The sequence below is a fragment of the Danio aesculapii genome, chromosome 7 (genome assembly GCF_903798145.1).
Source record: "Danio aesculapii chromosome 7, fDanAes4.1, whole genome shotgun sequence".
NCBI classification, from domain to species: Eukaryota; Metazoa; Chordata; class Actinopteri; order Cypriniformes; family Danionidae; genus Danio; species Danio aesculapii.
Window position 1 is genome coordinate 37,318,604 of NC_079441.1, and position 24,061 is coordinate 37,342,664.

The 24,061-nt window shown below is 37.6% G+C and overlaps 1 protein-coding gene across 11 annotated transcripts in view; it reads right to left on the bottom strand.

Annotated features, from left to right (window-relative positions):
* celf1 (cugbp, Elav-like family member 1) overlaps positions 1 to 24,061 on the bottom strand; it is a 38,793-nt gene that overhangs the window by 7,674 nt on the left and 7,058 nt on the right. For 2 of the 11 annotated variants that reach the window (XM_056461829.1, XM_056461840.1), the window contains exons 3-13: positions 21,801 to 21,923; positions 17,925 to 18,112; positions 17,532 to 17,614; positions 17,243 to 17,291; positions 9,039 to 9,173; positions 8,180 to 8,259; positions 7,594 to 7,755; positions 6,321 to 6,390; positions 5,245 to 5,415; positions 2,559 to 2,675; positions 132 to 320 (exon numbers count right to left, since the gene is read on the bottom strand). In XM_056461829.1, coding sequence (XP_056317804.1) covers positions 132 to 320; positions 2,559 to 2,675; positions 5,245 to 5,415; positions 6,321 to 6,390; positions 7,594 to 7,755; positions 8,180 to 8,259; positions 9,039 to 9,173; positions 17,243 to 17,291; positions 17,532 to 17,614; positions 17,925 to 18,112; positions 21,801 to 21,904 — 1,348 coding nt within the window. In that variant the 5' untranslated portion in view covers positions 21,905 to 21,923. The remainder of the gene's footprint in view (positions 1 to 131; positions 321 to 2,558; positions 2,676 to 5,244; positions 5,416 to 6,320; positions 6,391 to 7,593; positions 7,756 to 8,179; positions 8,260 to 9,038; positions 9,174 to 17,242; positions 17,292 to 17,531; positions 17,615 to 17,924; positions 18,113 to 21,800; positions 21,924 to 24,061) is intronic. The other 9 variants (XM_056461833.1, XM_056461831.1, XM_056461837.1 and 6 more) reach the window with 9 other exon arrangements.

Genomic DNA, 24,061 nt, shown 5'->3' on the forward strand with positions numbered 1-24,061 from the left:
CAAGAGCCACATTTATATACACACAGACTGAAAAGCATCATGGGCTAAAACAGATCCCAAAAGCTGACCCATATAGCATGAACTTTCAATCCCCAAACCCAAAAGCAGCCCTTCTTCTCATCAAAACTCACCTTCTTTTTGGCTGCCAGCAGCGCTAACGTTCTGCTGGGAAAGTAAACTCTGACTGTAGAGGCTTGGCAGAGCGGCAGCTGCATACTGCTGGATCCCAGAATAGGCCGCCTGAGTCAGAGCCTCCATAGTGCTTCCTGAGCCGTTGGAGAGACCTCCGCTGCCCAGACCACCATTTAGAGCAGCCATACCTGTGCACACAGAAACACAGCACAGCATTCAGACATACACAGAAAAACTACTGAGAGAAACCACATTCAGACACAAAGACACAGAAAAAACACAAGGCAAAGGGAAATTAAAACAATAGGAACACACCAACAGCTTTTAATGGCCCGTTTCCACTGAGTGGTATGGTACGGTTTGGTACGATTTTATGGCCGTCAACTCATGTTCATAGAAAAGTAATAAACATTTCTACACAAGTATTTGTGTGTGTAAAGCATCTGTTTTGTGAGAAGTGCTTCTCATATGATATGTGAGCGACCCGTACAGCTTTACTGTAAACATTTTCTCGAGCGAGAATGAGGTCGACTGAAAATTTCTGTCATACACCAATACACCACGCCCACCAGAAGAGTACCCCTTGGTAGTGGAAACGCAAGCCTGATAAAGGTGATCCGTATCGACCCAGTCAGTGGAAACGAGCCATAAGGCAGGTCAAACACAAGTGGTCAGTGCTAACTTAAAAATAAAATAAAATAAAAAATAAATTAATTTTTAAAAAAGGGGGAGGGGTCAAATGTTTTGTAAACAAATGATTCAAATCATTCAGAGAACTTTTTCATGCTCAAGGCTGCATTTAAATACATAAAATAGTTACATAAAAGGAATAAATAATAAACTGAGAAAAAAAACACACCATGTGCTAATGTAACACGACAGTAACATTTAAATTCCAACCATTTAGAAGCACAAAATATATTTAAAAAAAACATTATAACATTATAAAAAGTACCTAATGTGTGACTTATGTTAGAGTCACAGTTCTTAAGTTCATGATAACACAGTGCTAGTTATTTCATTTTCAAGATCTGGAGGTAAACCATCTCTCAGTATGGCTATAAATGTCACAAACTGATGTCCAGATTCTCACTGGTAACATTTAACACTGAATAAAGTAGATAATCAGCATCTGAGGTGATCATTGTCATAGTAGTTTATGCTGTTTAGCAAGATCGTCGCAGCAATGAGAACCATTTCTAAACTAGAAACTTTGCGCACCGATTTAATAAGTGGACAAAAATCCTTTTAACACAGAAAAGATGTATGTCACTTCACGTTGCGTGCAGACACTAACTATGTTTCCATTTAAAAGCGTGAATTAACTAAGCACAAAACTTAAATATCGCATAAAAGATATAAATAAAGCAGCGTTTCCGTCCAACGAGTCAAAAAGAATAAATAAAAATGTAAACACGTATTTTGCTGTGGTAGGAGAAGCTGTGTGAATCTTTTCTTTATTTAATAAATGACTTGCGCCTAAGATGATGTTGTCATCACGCAGTGAACGGGTGGTGGCGTTTGAAGGCGTGAGACACAGAGCACAGACGCTCTTAATTCTGGAGGTGATTAATAAGATCATAACACCAATAGTGAAACGGTTAAGGCGTTTTAGATTGACCAAAACAACATTTCAGAGTATTTACAATGTGCTCAGCCTGCTGCTTTGTCCATTCACACACACATTTTCATAATCACATGATCTCTTATAACAAAATCACATGACCTTTTTTAATGTGCATACTGGAATTTGTGTGGTAAAGGTGTTTCCTTCATATTTTATGCACATCTTTTCTTATGGAATAAAAAGTTTATCCTACTCAGTTATGCACATACATTTTTATGCGCACTTTCAAAATGTATGCGCATCTTGGCATTTCCATCATTCAATTTATGCGCATATACAAAATACGTATAAAAATATGTGGATGGAAACGTAGCTATTGTGTAAGTTTCAAAATATTAAGCACTGACAAGAACCATTATTGAATTTAGACACCAATAATAATAATAATAATAATAATAATAATAATAATAATAATAATAATAATAATAATAATAATTGCAGTAAGCACTAAATAAGCATCAGAATGATTTTTGATAAATGATGCGACATTGACGACTGCTGAAAGATCAGTAGTATCTTAAATGTAAACAGTAATACATCTTAATATTGCTCTAATTTATTTGTAATTAATAAAACGCAGTGACATTAATCACAAAAAAAGCAATATCTTTTTAACCACCCTCTAAACACTGATTTATTATGACAAATTTAAAAGCATCTAGGAGGCAACAGGGTGCCGAATTTGTGCGAGGTCTTCAGCTGACCACATGTAATCAAAATCAACTGAGATGGATCTTGATAACTTTAGCAACACCATCTTGACATCATACAAAAGCAATCAAAGTTTCTTCTTCCTTACTTGCTAGGGAACTCATGTTGAGACCTGCTCCAGCGCCCGCAGCAAGAGACTGAAGAGCACCTAAAGATGCCATGGGGTTCACAGAAGAACTAGTACTGGAGGTGGGAGAGGAACCTGCTGTGAGGGCGAGAAAAAACAACAACCAGCATCGACACATTACTGACTTCAGACATGCTGTCAATTCAGATTTCACATGCTGTCATTGCACAAAGACTAGTAAAGCAACTCAGACTGACAGAAAACAGCAATGAGAGCAGTCGTGTATTTCAGAGAACAAAAACATGAACAACAGCAATGATCAAATACACAAGAAAGCTCTTTGAGGAAATTGATGGCAATTTTCAGGAGTAAAAGCACAGAAGCAGCTAGGCCTGTTTAAAAACAGTACACACACTTCAGGGGGATAATTTGTTAGGGAACACTTCTTAGGGAACATTTGTATACTTTTAGTCCGAGTTTCAAATCACTAACATTAGCCATCATGAATTAACAATGAACAATATTTTAATCTTTAAAGATTCAAGCAAGTGAAAACATTTTTAAAATCAAGAACATATTAATGCATTAGTTCATGGAATGAATACAAATGAAGGAATAATGGTCTACAATATAACAATCTTTTGGTCATCTTCAGCTTTGATGGCTTGAGGCTCATCATTGTTCCCATGGTTACAAGTGAGCAAATGTCACAGATGACATCAATAAGCCACCAATTATAAAACATTTACTTATATTGTATGGTAACACTGATATTATGCATGACGAACACTAATTGCATCAGATAAGTTATATTGCAGAACCGTTTACAACTTAGCTAGTAGACCATTTACAGGGAAAAAGAGATAAAACAGAAGCATCAGACATTTTACAAACAGACACGGCTACCAACATAACCATTGATTGGCAAACCTAGTCAAAAAACTGTATACAATGTGAAACAAATGCATTCCAATTCAAGTCTCTTTTTTTTTACTTGCAAAGTCTCTGAGGTTATTTTATAGCTTTAAACTAACATGCCACCTTCCACTGTACATCAGCAACCTGACCTTTGTCCCTCCATTTCTCAACCCTGGTCGTCATGCCCCACTGCACAATTCATGTGTTTTTCTTTTCACTTCAGACATTTGGTTTTAATTCGACCTTTAGTGCACTGCAAATGGATAATCCGCCATTATTTTGGTTTGAAGGGAACATATAGATTTCTTTCAAATTAGGGGTGTCAAAATTAATTGTTTCTTCGGTGCACCGCGATGCACATGGGGACAATTCGATATCGGTTCAGTAATAGATCATAACCAGTTATCACAAACTGGCACCATTTATCTGATATGCACGATGTCGCAGTAGAATACTGTGGCGGAGGAGAGTAAATAATACGCCCTTACTACTTAAAAGGTAGATAATTGTGCACAGTTCAACTGCTAGTGAGTTTGCTGGAAAGTCTTTCACACGAGCCGCTATTTCACTACTAGAGAGAAATGCTGTAAAACTCCATCTCTGCCTCTCTCTCTCACTTTGGACATTTGACTCGCTGGCAAAACTTTTCCTCTCCTCTTGGCTGTTAAAGCGATACTTGTGGATCCAGACACGAGCGTGCCTGAGGTGCGAGTTCTCCCCACTGTGTCTATTATGGATTACCTGTGATAACCGCGTAGTTTAATGCCCATATAGACTGTTCTTACCGCGTCACTCATCAGTGAACAGCACTTTCATTTCTAAAGCCAATCGCAGCCTTTTCTGTTGAGCAGGTGAAGACAAAGACCAATCATAGGGGTGCAAGAACTTGCCTGTCAGCGCTCAAAAAGCAGTAATATTTACAGTAGTTTATTTGCTATAATTTGCTCATGCTGTAATTAAAGGTACAGTTAATATCTTGTAATGCTTGTATTAAAGGACAAAATTGTTTTACAAATTAAATATATTTATAGATTTTAATAAAAAAAAACTTGTGTTGTGAGGAAAAAAATCTAATTATGTATGGAAAGCATCGTCAATGCACCGTGATATCGAACTGAACCGAATCGATGGCATGATAATCGTAACCGAACCGTGAGACCAGTGTAGGTTCACACCCCTTTTTCAAATGGCATTTTAGTGACATGAATTTATACTGTTTATTTACAAAGGTATATTATGCCACACTTTATGCTTCTCTATCAAGCAGACGCTGTAGGCAAAGCCGTTTTGTAAATCCATGAATGAATGAACATTCTGAATGGAAATAAATGTTTCAGGAGCTCAGGTAAAGAGCAATAAACGAGGGATTAAGAAAGCAAGGCACACTTTTTAAAATAACAGAGATGTTCAAAATATGCAGAGCTGTGGGGCACGGGAACCAGAGTTGAAAACTGCTGCTTTATTTACAGATATAATAAACATATACAGACATAATAGATTACCATATTTAATCAGGTTAAGAATTAAGGTTCAGATTTATGATTGACTTGCTCGTTGCTCAACCACATTTGGATTTTTGAATTTTTTTAAATACTTGTTGGACATTAAAGTTAAACAAATGTTGCTTAGATTGTTCATTCATCACACCTAACACGTTGATTAAATCAAACATGCTGCACTTCATTGTACAATAAAACTTGTTATTGGCTAGAATCTGAATCTGTTAAACAATGATACGATGCAAAAGTGAAGGACAGGAGGAGGAGGAGATTAAAAAAGCGGGACCAACCCTTGTAGGCGTCCCAGGCAGATTGAGCAGGCTGTCCGGAGGGCGTACCTGAGCTGGTGAGGACGCTGAGAGGGGAGCTGGAGGTGGTCAGCGCACTGCTACCTGTAGGTGTGGCCTGTGTAGCACTCGCTGCTGCTGCTAATGCAGCCAGATTCTGCATGGCATTCAGACCTGCCGCAGATCACAGACCGCCCAGAATGACAAGAGTTCAATCAATATCTGCACCAATATACTTGTGTCCCTCTCAGTAACATTCACAACCTTCTTTCTTTACCCTAAACTAAACAGAAAACACTCTTAAAAGCAAAACCCTTTTGAGCTTCCCGAAGAACCCATTAATAGACAGTACATAAGGATATATTAAAAAAGTTCTAAAAAAGACAAGGCCTTTCACACTGAAATTACAGGAACTATTATAAGACCTAGATATCTGTTTTAAAAACTAGCCACCAGAGCTCCAAGAGAACGATTCATGATTGCAAAGATTCATGATTGCATTCACATTGTCAGCAAGAACTCTGAAGTGATGAATGCTGGCCAACAGTAACTCAAGCACTGCAACAACACAACTGGAGGTTGGTGTTGTGCACATACTGATCATGGAGATGGAAAGTAGACCACGTACAATTTATGCATTTCAAACTGCAAAAAGGACTAGGTCACCAATGACAAGTAAAAAAAAAAAAAAAAAAAAAAAAGAACAAAGTCACAAACAAAAACACAAAGGGCAAATGCCCCTAACATCAGCTTTATGAGTGTGTAAGTCTTACAAAATTTAAAAATTCTGCGCTTGTGTTCCCTATTGTGCTAAATTAGACCCTGCTCTGAATTAGAAGCCAATTTTGTTCACCCAAATGGTGTTCCTAAAACTGTTCCCAGTTCCTGTGGTGTGGACATGCCAAAAACATTACTCCAGTGTGAAAGCCCCTATTGTAACAATCTAAAAAATAAATTTATAAAGATATCATGGCTATTGAAGTTTCTTCAGAACAAGGAATTACATATTTAAGTTATCTGCCAATCAGCTGAGAGGTGTTATCCTGTCCTGAACAGAGCAAAGCACGTCAGACTCTCACCTGACATTGGATGGAGATTGTTGAGCGCATTTCCAGAGGAAGCAGACTGCTGTAGAAGCTGCAAATAAAGCTAGACATTACATCAAAACAGAGAACAGAGAGAGTCAGGACTGCATCCAGGACTGTGATGGAGAGGAGAGGAGGAAAGAAGAGGAGAGAATAGGAGGAGGAGAATAAATCAGGCAACAAGGCAAAATAAAGTCAAGCAGGAGCAAATGTGGGAAAGACAGAAACAAAGAGGAGTGAAAGGTTGACATTCAAGGGCTTTAAGAAATTATAAAAATAAATTTTAGTTTAGAAAATTTAGAAGGACTCAGAGAAAAATTAGACTGGGAAAAGATGAAGATAGAAAAAGATTTCACAGCACACCCATGGAGCAGCACTAACACATTCAAAAAGGGCTACAGATTTGTGCTGGCCTACTAATAAACAGTAACTGAGCTTTTAGGAATGACCAATAATGGACTGTCAAGAGGGAATTTGAGAAGCGAATTTAAATGCAGCTAAATAACGGCCAAGCACAGACCTGCAGCCCATGTGCTCAAACACAGCAGAAAAAACACAGCAAACTTTACGGCGAATCAGACTCATTGATTAAAAGACTCGAGGAAACTAATCACTACAGATGCAACTAACAACTTACAGTTTAGAGAAAGCAAAAGCTAATTTGGATGGGGTATCACAGCATATTACTACACTATACTGAATTAATATTGTAACAGATCCTGCACTACACCAATGCTGAAACTCAAATAATCTAGGGGATGGTGGAAATCTGCACAAATAACAATAGCACACTGAAACTAGAAAGAATAAACTTAAATAAAAGTACAACTTTAATATATTACGCTACACTGATTTTTTTCCCCGCACAACTCAAGGGTATTCTATATAAGCTGTACATTAAATATATCCTGGTGCAGTATGGGACTGAATGAGAGTACTCAATGTCCACTATGGTAGACATCACTACAAATGTCTGTCCCCTTAAATAGTGCCCCATTTAAGAGCATATAAAGTCATTCCGGTCACAGATTCTACAGCAGCACAAAATCAAGTTGAAGACTAATATATTGTGAGATTGTGACAGCTCTACATGGATCAAAGCCTATTTCCTAGTGCTTGTTTGTGTATGTGAAAAATGTTTTTATTCAGACTTTGCTGTACGTAGCTTATGCAGTGCACTTTGCAGGTTTTACAGTCTTTATTTTTACACTAGTGACGCGGCTTCTACGTGCACAGAAATGCAACAGCATCTGTTCTGTGTACTCACTGCAAGGTACTGTGGGCCCAGTGAGTTCAGCCCTGTAAGGTTTCCCCACATGGAGGCAGCATTGAGCTGTTGCATCTGTTGCTGCAGCTGCTGGGCGATGCGTTTCTGTTCTTTATCCTTTTGTGTGTCTGCAAACTTCACCACGATGGGAGAAGAACAGCCCTGAGAGAGACACAAACAAGACATAAATCCACAAAACCGAATTTGGAAACAAACAAACAAACAAGTAAAAGCAGTAAAAAGAAAGAAAAAGTAGATCATGCACATCGGTGATCAAATAATATTAATAATTGCAATTTTATTTCATTATAAAATGATCTGCATTTACTAAATCTGCAATTTCTATCCCAATAAATGCTAAAAAGTACTTCAAAATATGAATATCACTTCAACTGTAAATACAAACATGTTAGTTTTGAAATTTATTTTATATTAATAATGACAGGTTAATCTAATAAATAGCCTAGGTGAACTTTCAAACGCACACACAGACACAAAAACACTCCAAACATCTGAACAGCGGTGCAGTCCATAAATAGAATTTAAAAAGAAATGAAATGCAGAAATGGTATGCATGCGCATTTACCTCCATAGTCTGTGACTGGTGCATGGATTTGATGGCAGACTGGGCCATCTGTCTCGCTGTGAATGTGACGAAGGCACAGCCTGCAGACACGAGTTACAATGAAAGTAGATCACAAAAAAAAGACACCAACTTCACTGAACAACAAAAATCATAAACTAGAAACACTCATAAATAATCATGCAGAAACAACCTTATCAAAACAAGCCCAAGCTCTTTGAAAAGGGAATGGGTTTTAGGACTGCCGAGTCACTATGGGTTGTGCCAATCACTTAAGCAGTTCCCATGGTGATGGACAGAGTTCATTCAAGCCAATTTTAAAATAAATAGCGTGGGCCTCAATGTGCATTATGTTCCCTTGGTTACACGTTGGTTAACTTAAATGACAGCGCGGATAAATGAGGGCTAGAAATAAGAACAATACAGAAGAGCATGTAAAGTGAATGATTAAAGCGACTCAATTTGTTGCATGCAGTCAGGGTTATATAACCTCCTATATCAGTTGCCATGTTGAGTTTGGGATGAATGAAGCCATTTGACAGAAGCCAACTGATTCTTATTTTGTTTGTGATGAATTGAATCTGTAATTATTAGTTACTCAAAACACTGCCTCTTCAAAATAACTAAGAGTAGGCACAGTGACTTGTGAAGATGTACTTCATGATTATTAGTGTGCTGTCCTGGGGGAAAGACTGGGTGTTAGATTCATGCTTGTATGTGATACAAGTCAAATTACACACATGATGCGATAAGCTGCCGAAAAATGAATAGCACATACTTGAGTGCACCGTATCACATCATGCGGGTAATTTAATTTAAATGGTGATAATGACATTGTACGTGTGTTTTAGATGGCTCTCACCACGGCTTAGTCCGTCAGGACCTCTCAATATGCGACACTCCTCGATTTGACCATATGGAGAAAACATGAGTCTGATGTCGTTCTCATTGCACTTCTTTGAAATCATTCCAACAAACAGCTTTCGATCTTCTACCGCTGAAAAACAACAAAAACATGTGATGAAAAACTGCCTCTGCTTGACAAAATCTTTAAGCAAAAGACCCTCATCTTCAATTCATTTAATACACACTAAAACAGCCATAATGTGAAATATTATTAGACATAACTGCTTTCTATTGTAATATATTTTAACTTGTTCTGGTGAAGACGAGAGTTAGTCCAGAGTTCAGTATCACATTCAGAATCATTCGGAGATGCTGATTTGGTGCTCAAGAAACATTTGTATCATGTTATCATTAATGCTTCTTAAATGTTTATGGAAATCATCATGGGCGACATTTGGTGGGCAGATGAATCGCCATCATGGAATTTTATCCATCAGAAAGGCAGATCTAGCCAGTGCTCAGCAGCAGTTGGTTAAAGCTCTGAAATGGAGGTCTGCATTCCCGTGGCTCCCCCATGAGAACTTGCAGGACTGACTGGATTTCTTGCAACATAGGATTAATTTTCCGTATAGCAGGAGGAACTCTTGTTTAATTTGAATCGGAGCAGGCGAACAAACAAAAGAATATCCTATTCCTGACGTCCTTTCAGAAAAGCATATCTGCACCTTAAACTGGATTTATACTTTAGCCTGGCTCCGCATCAGCTGCGAGTTGTAAATGCTTTTCATTACTTATATCTACCACTGTACTGAGGACTATACACACACAAACGCGTTGTATGGACGGACCGCAGAGCTTTCTGCTTCATGTAGGGCTGCACGATTAATCTAAAAAGATCACAATCTCGATTCGACCCTACACACGATCTTAATTCAGCTTTTCTACGATTCAGTTAATTATATTTTCAAGGTCAGGAGAGAAGCAAGGCAGTTGCACAAATCTTCACAGCAACATTACACCTTCAAATAGAGTTAAGTGTCACATACTGTATTTATAAGGAATAATTCACCCAAAAATGTCATTTCTGTCTTCATGGAATGATGTATTCGCGGCCGCGAAAATCACAAGTGAGCTGACCGCCAGCTGTTGAGAACGCGCATGTGCCCGTCTATGACGCCTACTTCAGTGAACAGAAGCTGCATAGGCTGTGGATAACAGGTAATGAAGTTGTAAATACCGTTCAGTTTGTTGCACAGAGCGATCGTGTGAGGGCCGTGCGGGAGGTTTGATTTGCATGTATGTGATTTTTTTTTTTTTCACAGTGACAGCAGCCATGAGCCGCACTCGGAAGTGAAAGTGAAACCTGTGCGCACATCATTTAAATGATCATATCGCATTTGAGTTATGATTATGACAAGCATTTGATATGATTTTCTTTCATAGCGAACACAGTGTTGTGGATGAAAATAAATGTTTACTGTGTCAGTATAACCCTAGCATATATATAATGTTGAATATAATGCAAGGAGTCTGATAATGACAAAATTCTAATTTTACCAGTGAAAACAAATGGTCTAATAATGTTGTCAATAACAGATGACAAGCACACGTCTTAAACATAATAAATCAACTTTATAATTATGAATAGTGAATTAACAAACAGGACATATTGAAAGTCTGTTCAAGTCCACCATAATGACTATACAAAATTTAGCATTTTAAGCAACAGTATACCTACACACAGGCCTAATAGTATTATTGTTGGTTTACCATATGTTTGAGAACTAACAATAATAATAGGCTAATCATTAGGGGTGTCAAAATTAGTTGTTTCTTCGGTGCACCGCGATGCAGACGTGGACAATTCGGTACCGGTTCAGTAATAATCATAACCGGTTATTATGTACTGACGTCATTTATCGCATATACACTCTGTCGCGAGGGAGGTGAGCGCGAGTATTTACAACACTCCAGGCGCAAACTACTTAAAACGCAGAAACTGTGCACAATTTCACTGCGTGTGTGTTTTCTGGACATTTTTTCAATGACACTTACAGCAGAAGCCCCTATTTCTCTGCGATTGAGGGAATAAAAGTGAACTATTTCTCTCTCTCACTGTGGCCCATTTCACCTGCTGGTGTAACTGTGACCTCTCTTTTCCTCTCGGCTGTTCGAGCGATACTTCTGGATATAGGTCTGCATTCCCGCGGCTGTACCTGTGCATTGTCGCAGGACCCGACCAGATTTTATGCAGCGTGGGAATGAATTTCACGAATAAAGCGCGGCAGCCATCAGTAACTCTGGTGTAATTTGAACAGGAGTGAACAAGCGCGTGTGCGTGCGTGTGTTTATTTGTTTGGTGCTGTCTATATTTGTGTATGTGTGTGAATGAGAGACAGCGAGCGTGATGCTGTGTGTGTTTATACAGACAGCTTGTTATTGCCAGTTTAGTTCCAACCCTGCTTCAATACGCTTGAATGGAGGTTTCAAAAAAGCCTGAATGACTCAAATCAGTTTGATCAGGTGTTTAATTAGGGTTAAAGCTAAACTGCAAAGCTGCGGCCCTCTAGGAACTGAGTTTGACACCTGTGAAGTAGACTGAGAAATGTGTGGATGTTCAGCTTGGAATTTTAACATGTTTTTTTTTTTTTTTTAATTCTCAGTTACACTTTTTCCTATTGTGGTGACAAATACGTGTTAATAGTTTCTTCATGACAAATATAAGAAATAAGATTCTTGTACAACCTTCATTTTTGATTATCCTTCTCAGTATAGCGGCTATAGAAAATTTAAACATGAGATTGTGGAAATGAGATTTAATTTTAGAAGGAACAGTTGTTTAAGAAACAAAACTGTTCTAAACAGACAGTGGATAAATAGTGAATAGTGGAAGTGATAGTGTGTGGAATAACACCCAATGAGTAGGAATGCACGATATATAGGCTGCCATATCAGCTGATAAATGCTATTTTTAAGATGATCGTTATCGATACGATGTCTAAATTAGGCCGATATCTTTAAGCTGATAAATTACGTAATTGTACAGAACTGCCTGCCTCGCGAACATGATCAGACTTGTCCAGTGCACTATAATGAATCTCTCCTCACATTTTTAATTCCTTCAAAGTCCGTCCTTTCTTCATGTGGTATTGCTGTGCGTTAATAACTCCGTAAGTAACCATGTTCCTTATGATTGTAGATATGTTTGATAGTGTCATTGTGTATTTTGCTTTAAATCGCCTCAGGAAAAAATTTTACGTGTAAACATAACAGCAGCGATGTACAAGTGATAAACAACTTGTTGGGTTGTTTGCAATTAATATGATTATTTGTTATTATCAACGCGTTGCTTGTCATGTGTTGTTGATGTAAGATTGTATTCAGTTTGATGGGAATATTCATATTGATTGTAACGAGCACACGTGAGGGCTGTCACCTCACACACACTGATCTGACAGCCTTCACAGCAGCACGAGGGAGAGATGCGCCAGTCACTGAATCCAGCATAGGGGTTCTCAACTCGCTGCACATTCTGTCTTTATATTATGCTCTGTGTTTGTCAAAGTCATCTGTGTTTAATGCTCAGGTGTTGGATCAAAATCTGACTCCGAGGGCAAATCTGCGTCGGCAGTTGAGTGAAGCTCATAAACTCATCATAAACTTTTCATCGATCATTTTTCCTGCAATTGACAGCAAGAACGAACACAGAAGCATCGTCTGGTTGACAAGCAGCAGCTACATGTGTTCAAAAGAATCTAAAATGCCAAATAGGATGAATCTATGCCACATTTACTATCTGTATTTAGATGTTTGCTTTTATGGGGGCTCTGAACTGTCAAAAAACCTCTAAAAAAGGCTTTTTCAGACATTACACATTTGTACATTACTGAAACATTTGTGCTGGTTTCAATTCTTAGCTCTTTCATTTTCATTTTATTTAAAATATATTTAACTTGCTTGTTGATAAAATCCCATTTTGTTATTTAACCTATTACTTTTATGCAACAGTCAAGTTACATGTTAACTTGCTATGAAGAAAAGGAAATAATGTATTTTTTGCATGCTGATTTATGTGAAATCGTGAATATAGGTCTATCACCTTGCAATTTTGAAATTATAGCTTTTTTGCTTTGAGTATAGACTATTCAGTTCATCAGAGCAGTTCAATCTTTTATGAAGTTTGCTGTATAAAATTATAACATTTTGAAATATTTATAATTATCAGCTTATATTATTTCAATCAGCTAATTCAGCAGAAGATCACTCATATGCAGTATGAGCAGATTGTGCACAGATCAGCTGATAGATTCGCAGGGTTCAACGATTTTTTTTCTACTGGCCAGTGGTTCAAATTTTTACTTGTCAAAAGCCAAATATAATTCTATACATACACTTTTTATTAAGCATATATATATATATATATATATAAAAATACAAGTGAAAATGTGCACTTTAATTTTGACACCCACAGACATATAAATCAGACAGGTAAAACTTTCTCATACATAGACTCATTTCAGTTGTCAGGTTTTGTAAAAATCTAACTATTGAATTAATCAGTCTATTAAAAAATAAATAAATAAATAAAAAAAAAAAATAAATAAAAAAAAAAACTTACATTATAGAGAGAAATAACAGATGAACCAGTGTTGTGCCAAGAAACGCACCCCTGCTGTAAATGGCACCCCCTCTGAAATGTACATATATTAACTTAATTTTCTTTTGTTTTTTTTAATTAATAATAGAGTTCTGACAACTAATGACAGTGACTGAGATGAGTTCCATGAATAGAACCCTTACCTAACAGAAGATACATATTTAAATAAATAAATATATTTGTTTATTACATTCATTCATTTTCTTTTCGGCTTAGTCCCTTTTTTAATCCTGGGTCGCCAGAGCAGAATGAACAGCCAACTTATCCAGCATATGTTTTACACAGTGGATGCCCTTCCAGCTCCAACCAATCAGGCTCATGACATCAGTCTATACCGCAGACAAGATTTTTAGTTTTCATTTATTACATTTTAAAACTAGGTTTTATATATTTCACTTCTTTTTCTTGCTTGATCCATCAAAATAATAATCATATTAGCTTATGTTTTAATCAATTTTGGCCTTTAATTTATTTATTTTTTTAATGTAGACTGAGAATGCTAATGAAAGTCTAAGAAAGGGGTGCCTGCATTTTACCGCAGATGTGCATTTTTCGTCACAACACCAGAACTGCAGTCAATCATGAAGCAGATCAATTCTTTCTTTTGAGGTGTCAGTGCAGAAATGAACAAAACAATAGGCCTAATTCAAATTATTATAACATTAAAATATGGAAAAACTTATCAGATGGTAACTTAAATTAATTTTCCTAATGGATAAACAGCACTCGTTAATATTTATGCATGCTTTCACCTTCATATAAACAACATGAAATGCACATTTGCCGGTAGAAATGACATCTCATAATTCTCTCTTCAAATAGCCGTATATACATGGCTACTACACAATCATAATACACTGTGATATAGTCTGGTTCGTTAGTTTGTTTGATTGATTGTGTTGTTTTCGCACTACAATCAATCCACTCAATCGAGCAGAGAACACCTCATTGAAGCGATTTCAGACCGATTAATTTGGCGTGGACACAAGCACAATTGCGGGATTCACATACGCCAGACGAACCGCACTTACTTGGAATATGAGAGACGGCTTCCAAAACAAACGTCTGGGTGTGAAAGCACCCTGTATTTGCACGCAATTTACAAACAGTCGCAGCCAAATTAACCATTCTGTAACCAGTAACCATTCTGTATACTGTCCTGAGCGTCTCGCACGCTGGCCCCAGGCAGTCCTTATTGCCAAGCCCTGATGTGGCTTTTAAACACTGCTGCATCTGACATTTGTGTTGAGGTCATGAGAACAATCGTCAACCCATAACTTCAGTTCTCTCATTGGCTGCAAACCATTGCTGCACCTGACAACACATGATGTCCAGTCAGCTGACTGGTCTCCTGACATTTCATCCGACACATTAGATTTTCCAGATATTTGGCATTCTTGCATATTTGTTGTTTATCAGCAAGACAAATGATGCTTCGAGTAGTTCACACAAAGATTGCAGAGGTGTCAATCATCTGGTGATTTGACCTATGGGCAAGCTCATTCGCAAATTGGGCTTAAATCGAGCTAAAAATTCTGTTGTGTGAACTATGCATAAGGTAGGATGTTGTTTTAATATTTTCTTGTTAAATTTATTTATAATTTGTGACTCAGGATAAAAAAAAAACATCAAATTTGTGTGCAGATTTTTTGCCCCTCTCCCCAACAAAAGTTAAATGTCACCTATGGAAATCATGATACATCTCGTTAAATTTACATTTGACACCATTTGACACCATTGACCATGGTATCCTTATTAATCGCTTAAAGTCTACAGGTGTCCAGGGACATGCCCTACAATGGTTTAAGTCATACTTATCTGACCGTTACCAGTTTGTGAATATTAATGGACAGCCTTCACAAATCAGCCCAGTAAAATACGGGGTGCCTCAAGGATCCGTTTTAGGCCCTTTGCTGTTTACAATATACATGCTACCCCTGGGAGACATTATTAGAAGACATGGGATCAGCTTTCACTGCTATGCAGATGATACTCAATTATATATTTCAACTAAACCTGACGAGACGTCTAATCTGTCCAAGCTAACTGAGTGTATTAAAGATGTTAAAGACTGGATGACCAACAATTATCTTCTCTTAAACTCAGACAAAACAGAATTATTACTTATTGGGCCTAAATCCTGTACACAGCGGATCTCACAACTCGACCTACAATTAGAGGGATACAAAGTTAGCATTAGCTCTACTATAAAAGATCTGGGTGTCATATTAGACAGCAATTTAACTTTTAAAAATCATATTTCCCATGTCACAAAAACTGCTTTCTTTCATCTGAGAAATATCGCTAAGTTACGAAGTATGCTATCCATCTCAGATGCAGAAAAGCTAGTCCATGCTTTTATGACTTCTAGGCTGGACTACTGTAATGCTCTGTTTGCTGGCTGCCCAGCATCCTCTATTAACAAACTTCAGCTAGTACAAAATGCAGCTGCCAGAGTTCTTACCAGGTCTAGAAAATTTGATCACATCACCCCAATTTTATCCTCCTTACACTGGCTGCCTGTTAAGTTTCGTATTGAATTTAAAATATTGCTTCTTACATATAAAGCTCTAAATAATCTAGCTCCTGTTTATCTAACCAATCTTCTGTCTCGCTACAATCCAACTCGTTCTTTAAGGTCTCAAAACTCAGGGCTTCTGGTAGTACCTAGAATAGCAAAGTCGAGTAAAGAAGGTCGAGCCTTCTCATTTATAGCTCCTAAACTCTGGAATAGCCTTCCTGATAACGTCCGAGGCTCAGACACACTCTCCCAATTAAAAACTAGATTAAAGACCTATCTGTTCAGTAAAGCATACACTCACTGCACCACTTGGGGGCTTCCACACAGGTTATGCATCTTGTTGATATACACTGTGAACATCAGCTACGCTAATTATTTTCTTTATTCTCCATTTCCACCTGGGGATACTCTTCCCGAGGCCCTCAGACTATGCAGAGTCACTGATTCGATCCAAGACCAACGACGAGATGATCCCAAGGTTTTTATATCCTGGACCAGGCCGAATCCTGAGCAGCTACTGTGATGGTCATGGAAGAGTGGAGAACATGAGACTGATTCCTGTGACGCTCCAGAGACAGACGAGTCTTCGCTGAGTCCAGCTTCCAGCCTCCGCCACTGAGACTGCAGCTCTGCACAAAACGTTTGGCCAGCGGAGAAATTAAAATGGTCATGCCCAACTGAGCCTGGTTTCTCTCAAGGTTTTTTTCTTCACTTCCGCCTTTAGTGAAGTTTTTTTTCCCTCTCCGCTGTCGCCACTGACTTGCATGGTTCGGGATCTGTAGAGCTGCGCATCGTTGGATTTGCTCTTCAGTATTTGGACTCTCAGTAGTGATTATTAAACCACACTGAACTGAGCTAAACTGAACTGAACTTAAACACTACAAACTGAACTACACTGTTCCTATTTACTATGACCTTTTATGTGAAGCTGCTTTGACACAATCTACATTGTATAAGCGCTATACAAATAAAGGTGAATTGAATTGAATTTCAGAACAGCAGCACTTACGAATGAAGACTGTTGCAAATTCAAGTGACTCACCATTGTTTTTCTCACTGTCTGCAGGTTTCATTTGTATGGGATGATGCATCTGAAGAAAAAATAAAATCATGTGACTTAATGCTGACATTTCCCAGCCCCCATGAGAAATCTGAACATCTTTAACGGTTCCTTTGGGTGTACTGAAAAGGCTATTATAAAAGCATCTCAATATGTGCTTATACATGATGTGTTTTTAAAAGCAATAAATAGGTAGAATGCAAGTTCATTTGATGACACACAGGAGAATTAATGGATTATTGATACAATAAAATAAAAAAAATTCTCTCACCCCTGGAAGAATCTTCATGTTGTGAAGGGCATTTTGTGCTTCTAATGCAGACTTACGGGTGTAATACGTGACAAAACAACAACCTGCAAATACAATAAACGGTCACTGAATCACGTCCAAGATGACAACATTTCCACAGAGACCACTTTCTAGAACAGTTTTCAAACACCAGTGAGCAGCTCCATGAGAAATCATTGGCACATTCCCACTATGGGTACTGTTCCAAAAGTAGGCAACTGAAGTATCCTTCATTCAAAGACAACTTGTTTAAGCATAGTTTTTATAATTGCACAATTGTGCACGCATATGCAATGTGCTCACTAGGATTTGGAACAAACTGTATACAGGTTGAAAGCGTTGGTCTCAATCATCGGTGTGCTGACTGTAAAGTACCTTTACTCTGCGGGGGGTTCTGACTCCTGTCACGAAGAACATTGATTTCATAAACTGCACCATAGGGCTCAAACAGCTCGCGCAGCTGATCCTCTGACCACGTCCGGGGGATCTGACCCACAAACATCTTTATAGAATCAATGTCGGGCTGGTCTGGGTGGTCCAGAGACCCATTCATCTTCTTGCTTCTACAAAGAGAGAATAAACAAATCTAAGTGTTTAGCAACAAGCATAATTTCCTAACTGCAACAGAGTTAAACCTAATTAGACTGACCCCGACTGTTCAGCTGTCTCAGACAGAGTAAAATGACACGCTACATAAGCATTTATTTTTTGAAGGTTTACATCTTTTTGTGCTATCGGAAATTTATTTACTGTAATCACTTGTGTACTTTGGATTGCTAATAGTCTGTATCATAAATCTGGAGACCAACATCACCTCATTTCATCACCTATTAAAAAATAATAATTTGAGCACTATCCCAAATTGAAAATGTTTAAATGCTGAGGAGCAGTTGTAGACACGGTGTCTTATTCATCTAGAATGAATAAGCACAAATTGGTGTACACAAGCAAATTATGGAAACTGAGCAGGTTTTGGCCATGTTTTATGCAAATGACTTAGCTTGTGTACGCGGTTGTTCATTTAAAGTGAATCAAAATATACTAATATGTGTGTTCAAATGTGCAAAACAAAGTAATCCACATAACTGTTGAATGAGACCCACTGTTTAAAAAAAACTGATGTATATAAGACTTGATGTTGCCTCATGTCAGTGATCAGCAGTGCAAGACAGCAGAAAACTAATCTAAAGCATTCATAAATTTGCATTAATGAAATCAGCTACTTCACAAAACTCAAAACTTACATAAATTCCTAGGTAAACAACATGAAGCCCATGTTTAAATAATTCCCAGGCCATACACAATTACCTGAGGTAAGAAAATACCTATACATTTCATACAAATTTGTGCTTAGAACTTTGCAGTATAAACATTTTCTTCTGTACTGTGACATGAATAAAAGTTGAAAATTACTTTATTAAAGAATTATACATGATTGTTGACTGGATTTTAAAATTTAGGCATTGTACTCAAACTTTGCCACGCAAACAAAAAAAATGCATGTGAGCGAAAGTAAAAGACCTTTGGTTTTTCACTGGAAGGCCTAGTTCTATAAAAATTAAACATTAAACCTATGCAAAGATGAATTGTTCACAACAACATGATATTGGACATCAGGATAACTTCATTTCATGACCACAAAAATATGCAAAAAAAAAACAAAACACCAGACCACTCACAGTCTGTGATGAGTGAACTGAAACAACACTTTTACAATGCTGTTTGACAGAGCGCAGCATAAGGGGAAGTGATGTCACTACACGCCTGAAGCACTGCTTCTTCACTCTCTTTAACAGCTGCTGATCAGTGGAGTGACAGACCACTTTAAGATAAACACAGCATTGTGCTACTGACAAAGAGCAGCATTAGCCAGCAGCTAAAAGCCAGATTAATGGCATTTATTGATCCGACGACAGCAGAGCTAATAAAACCTTCTACTTTGTCAATTTTCCAGCAACCAGAACTTGTTCAGACAAGCAGATTACACAGATTCTACAGAAGATCATCCAATCATGTGTAGAGGAATGGATTACTAGGACGAAACCATTTTGGAAATTATTTTTCCCATAGATCAGACCATTTGCTGACTGTTGAAAGAAACACTATGACTGCACCACACCGCAGAAGATTCATTCTAACGATTCAACAAATACTTAATCTAAATGAAAGAATCAGGAACGAAAAGATAAATAATCACTATGGGTACTAGTCTCTTCACCTTTGCCACCCATTAATATCAATCCAATGTAAAGCAGAGTTTAATATGAAGACTAACAACAGCTTTGCATTTTTATACAGAACAAATAACAGAAAGAGAACAGAGAAGGCAATTTAGCAAGGATTAGTCAGCAGTTTCTGGCCACGTTCTCGGTTAAATTGATCCCTTTGAAGCTGTAAAACCTAACAGAGAGAGAATTACAAACAACCCTTACAGCTTTAACAAGACGAAATGCTAAAGCATGCTATTGTAGCACCCTGCAACACCAAAGAATCAACCCAAGAAGCGCTTCACAGAAAGAAAAAAGCCTTAACCTGATTATTCTGTGACACTAAACCACTGATTATTTCAGAAATATTTCTGAGACCAAAACCATTTATGACTTTACCAACCAGTTTAACTATCCTAGTCTCTAAACATCTGATCGACTCTAATACAGTAGATACTTTCTACTATTTAAATCTATAGTAAGGGCATCAAATTACTGTGCTTTGAGAGATGTCTCAGACTGAGCTAGCGAATAAAACATTAACGTCAAGAGAGTTTAATAATGAAAAACAACAATGTTCACTACAGAAACACATGGGAAACATGAACTAGCTATCATCGCTGCATGGCTCTAATGGTCATAAAAACCTGAATCAGACCTGCATTCTCACAAAACGCTGTTACAATGACTGTCCGCTCTGCTAAGAACACGTAAATAAACCAATATATTCATGTTTCACTGACTACACTCTCTATCAAAATCAACTTTAAAAATCTCCCCCTTGATATAGTTCTTATTCAAGGTAGACTAAAAGGAGTGCAACTAAATCTAGTTGCTCAAAGCTCTGTACTCACACTGGGTTGGAACTCAAACTGCAATGGTCCACCATCATCTCTGGAAGAAAATCCAGCTTAAAGGAAGCCATTTTCTTCAGGCCTTCAGTGATTCTCAAGTCTCAAATGAATGGTGACAATACACAAAAACAGCAGACCGGCTCACACTTCAACAGCAACTATCCGTCAAGTACAATGTCTCTCAAAGTTCACAAGTCGTGAGAAGTGACATGGGAACAGCTGGGAGAGAACGGGGAAGTGTGCACCTCATGGAGGCTGCGGAGGCCTCACAAAACGCAAATCCACATGGAGCAAAGAGAGACAACGACGAAGCTGGATGACAAACACAGGCCCTAGCACTGGTCACTGGGTTGGGCCTGAGGATTAGGATGGACCCGACTGGCCACTAAAAGCTGCACCCCTGATCCCACAAAAGAAAGTGCTGATGGAGGGAGACTTTTTTGTGAGTTTTTCTCTTAGCAAAGCAGAACTGAGTGCAGTGTCAGATAAATAAAGTGTCAGATCGATGCTGATAAGCGTGAGTGAGCGGCAGGAATGAATGGGGACAGGCAGCTCTCTGGTAATCCCTGAGCTGAAGCTCCCCCAGGACACAATCGGGTTCCGGCAACGGGCCACGGGACCATGCACTATTCCAGCATGGAGGGGTGACGGAAGGGAGGGAGCAACAAGCTGCTTAGGGTCATGCGACAAGGGTTGTGTTGTAAGCTTGCAGTCAATGGTGACAAACAAAACAAGCCGCAGGTAAGCAGAGGCTCATTATTTGGTCTTGTTCAACTCAAAAACACCAATGGACCTATGATAAAGTACATTAAAAATAAAGCAGTCCAGCATATTGCTTTATTGAAAAAAACAACAACAAAAAAACCCTATAAATCTGTTATACATCGATTGATTTACAAAATAATGTTCGTAAATCATCATACAAAAGAATATTTTTACAAAGATAATTCAGTTATTAATCAAAATGTAATCATTATATTGCTTCCCTAATCACATATTCAAATAGCCATGACATCATCGTCTGCCATGCAGTGACATCTGGTGGGATGCTCATGGCATACATACATATTTCTGTTGTGTAAAAGTTATATTTTTCTTCTTGTTCCAGCTTCAAAGAGAAGCTACTTGAAAGATGGAGGGCATCCTCGCACCCGAGGTAATAAAAAAACATGAAATGAATGTGTTCTTACCCGCCAAGGGCAGGTACTTCCACAGCAGGAAGGGAAAGCTCGCATTGAGGTTGCCCGTGCTGCGCTGTGGTCAGGTACAGGGCTTCAGCTTCGATACTATCCATCCAGTGCCTTTGTCAAATGCTACAGAAACACACCAAACAATACAGGACAAACACATCAGACACACATACATACATACACAGAGGTAAACACAAAATGGAAGGGAAAAAGAGAGACGGCTTCTGACAGAACAGACAGCATGCAAACTTCTTGTCACAAAACTGCATGCACACAGAAAACACATATGTACTACAGTAGGAGAGCAAGACGGCACTTCCAGGATGATCGGAACAAAAATCTCAAGTCTGTTGTCTGAAAAGTTGTTTTCATTTAGATTGAACGAAATCAAGAGGCTCAAACACAAAGGTCTTTCCACAATAAATAACAGAAGATAAAAAATACCCATACATGTATATGCCATGAAAAAAAAAAAATAAATAAAATTTTTACAAATAGCGAAACCTTTTCTACGTTTTTTTTTTTTTTGTGCAAGCAAGCATTTTACAGTAGTTGAAAAATACTCAAAAAAGTTTCTGTCAATGTTTTCAAACAATTATATTTAGTTTACCAAAGTCACACAAGTGCCAATTTCACATCCATCACGGAGAGATGTCACATCCATAACGAAGCTTTTTCCTTATAAATGCAAAAATGTTAACTAAAATAAAATCAATCATTTTTGTTCTATAGAGAGCCCACTCTTATGCTGCTTTTTAGCATTATTTATTTTGGGTTGTGCAGTTTAATTCACAGAATTTCTACAAAGTATGTTGTATACTGTAAACTTGATAACATTTTTCATTATCCGTAACGCATGTTTTTTTCCTCATTTAAAATAAAATAAAAAAAATTACAGTTTGATGTTTTTCTGATCACAGAACTCTGTGGTGAGTAGTTTTGAAAAATGTAAACAGACATTTTAATATAATATTAAAATATACTTTATCTGTGAATCTATGTTTTGAATTTTTACTTCAAATGTCACATTCATAACGCTGGAATTGCTCATATATATAAGCCCGGATCAAACCATGTTACTTTATCCCAAAGTATATTCATGCTGGAATACTCTGGAAAATAAACACCTTGTTGACAGATAAAATATAAAAATTTAAATACGCAACCAACAGCAAAAATGCTTCACATATCAGATCTATGGCCAAAGTAAATACCATCCAGGTCCGTAGCCAGAGGGAGTTCGGGTGGTTTGAAAGACCCACCCCTCACTGACAAAGATCCAGAATTTGTCTCATGCATGAGCTCATTTGTCCTATTTTGACTGCTATGCCATAATGAATTGAGAAAACAACACATTGAACAATGCTTTAAGACCAAGAGGAATCCTGTGTTGGCTGTCCGTACAGAATTTGGGACACAAGGAAAGTTAAATGTGCTGGCCAGTTTGGTATTTTCCCAATCAATGATAATAGGCTACCCTGTTTTGTTTTAATTTAAAAACTTGAACAGATTGCAATTTTATTCTAATAACATATGATCTAATAAATTATTATTTAAATTAAATTAATGTTTATTCTGGTTCATTTGGTACAGCAAAAGGTGTGGTTGTGATGACTATGCGACAAGCTAATCCAGTGGAATACAGTGCTTAAAACGCAGTATTTAAACTTCAGTTAAACAGAAATGAGGCGAATAACTGCAAAAACGTCCACTTACAAAAAAAAAAAAAAAACCCACCCGTTTTGCCAGGCTGGCTACGGGCAGGCAACTGATACAACTGTAACAAAATATTGGTGTTTATAGTACTCATACTTAGCTGAATTTAACTGTACAACCAAACAAGTTCACTATAAAGGAAAACCATCATGAACAAGGCCATAAAGACATGTGGGGTCTGAGAACATTGTCCACTCACAAATTTTGTCATTTGCAGCAAGAATTGTGTTAATACCCACGCCAAAATTTTAAATATATAAAAGTCTACTATTATTAATTGCAAACTGCTGTGTCATTTAAACAACTTAAAATAGTGTTCTACAATTTTGAAACCACTGATTTAATTAGTCCCGTGTAATGATTTAGAAGTCCTGGTTTGCTTCTAATTTGCAACCTCTTATAGTAAATAATGTTTTATATGATTGTCAATTCTTGATTCAATACAGAGTATAGGTTAAATATTGCTATATTTTATATTGCTATGGCTAAAAAATGTTATAGATATTTCTAAAAATAAACAGTGAAGAATTAAGGAAAAAATGCGC